General features: G+C 48.3%; 1 protein-coding gene across 1 annotated transcript; it reads right to left on the bottom strand.

Annotated features, from left to right (window-relative positions):
• Positions 1-22: 22 nt before the first annotated feature.
• Positions 23-1,278, bottom strand: L226DRAFT_527772 (uncharacterized protein; the record flags this gene model as incomplete). Its single annotated transcript, XM_067679175.1, has 8 exons — positions 23-172; positions 215-292; positions 345-437; positions 499-702; positions 759-836; positions 897-983; positions 1,049-1,099; positions 1,150-1,278. Coding segments are annotated over 8 exons (870 nt in total), but the record flags the coding sequence as incomplete, so codon positions are not given.
• Between the last annotated feature and the right edge of the window lie 109 nt (positions 1,279-1,387).

Here is a 1,387-nt window from a genome sequence, read left to right as displayed (position 1 = left end):
GTGCTCTCCCCGCAGCGGAGACCCAATGAGCTGCTTGACGATCTTGGAAGTATCCCTGAAGACATTGGTGCTGTGGACGACATGACAGTCAATAACGACTACCACATCCACGCAAATGAAGCGTGTCGGGACAGCCTTGCCAGTCGTCTTGGGACGAAGCACCTTGGACTTGCTGCCCAAGAAAGTATGTGCCATGGCGTCACTGGGATCGTACCTCGCCGGGTTGATGACGAAGGGATCATCCTCGGGGTTTGCGAGGCCTCCAGCATATAGAACCGCCCTTAGCAGCGAGCTACAAACTCAGAGCATTAGCGGTAATCAACACAAAACAAGCGATTACTTACCGTTGACAGATCTTGAACTTATCTTCACTGAATATGCCTTCGTTCAGAAGGGTAGTGACGACACCGTAGTTCCCACAATCAACCCGACATGGGCTACGTGAGAAGTGGTTAGAATGTATAAAACAACTAGAAGTAGCACAAATGAAAAACGCACTTCACGTGAGGGAGACCGGAGTAAGTTGGAAGCAAAACCGGATCGAGTGCCTCTGGAGTGCTATAGTCCAGTACCCCAATAGAACTGTCCTTGCCTTTGTCATGGACGTTCATTTCCAAAAGGTTGTCGAGGTGCTTGTCCTGGATTGCTCGCAACTCATCAGGTGAAAGAGAGGGTTCAGAGTCTACGTTCATAGGCTCATCCCTGAGTTGAATCTATTATAAAACGCACACAACTTTAACTCAAATAATAGCACTTACTTGTCGTGAACGGACTTTAACTTCAAGGCGGTGTGCTCATCTTCTGTGGCCTCCCGCTTAATTTTGATACCTTTCATGCTAATGATCCAACGATGAGATGCATTCAACTCAAATGACCAGTTGATTAAACAAACGTACGTGTAGCGAATATCCTCTACGTCATCCTCAGTATCGAAGCCAGAAGTATTCAAGTTGCTCGTGAACAGACGAGTCTGACGTGCAAGTCTATGAAGGGAATGGAGAAGCAAAATGATGAGAGGTGAACTGTTGTGAAAATTGGGGTGCATTACTCCTCCTCGTCGATCTCGCCCTCCTGAGGATTGAAGAACCTGTCCCCAGAACTAAAGACGATTATAAGAATGGCCCCAGTTATACCACAAAAGACGCTTACTCAGGAGGATTGACCTTCCTAGCACCTTTGCCTTTAGCCGTAGCGGCAGTCTTGGCAGCCGCTTTGACAGTCTGACGGCGAGGAAGAGGGCGTGTGTTCTTCTTGGGAGTACTGGTGGTCGATCCACCTCTGTACCAGAAATGAGTATTGAATGAGCAAGGCACTAGAGTGTGGATAGTACCCACCGGATTCCCTTCTTGCTACGAGGTTCCTCAACCATCTCCACGTCATCGTTGTC

Source organism: Lentinus tigrinus (assembly GCF_003813185.1).
Source record: "Lentinus tigrinus ALCF2SS1-7 unplaced genomic scaffold L226scaffold_191, whole genome shotgun sequence".
NCBI classification, from domain to species: Eukaryota; Fungi; Basidiomycota; class Agaricomycetes; order Polyporales; family Polyporaceae; genus Lentinus; species Lentinus tigrinus.
Note: the sequence above shows the minus strand (reverse complement) of the source record. Positions and strands in the feature narration are given on the sequence as shown.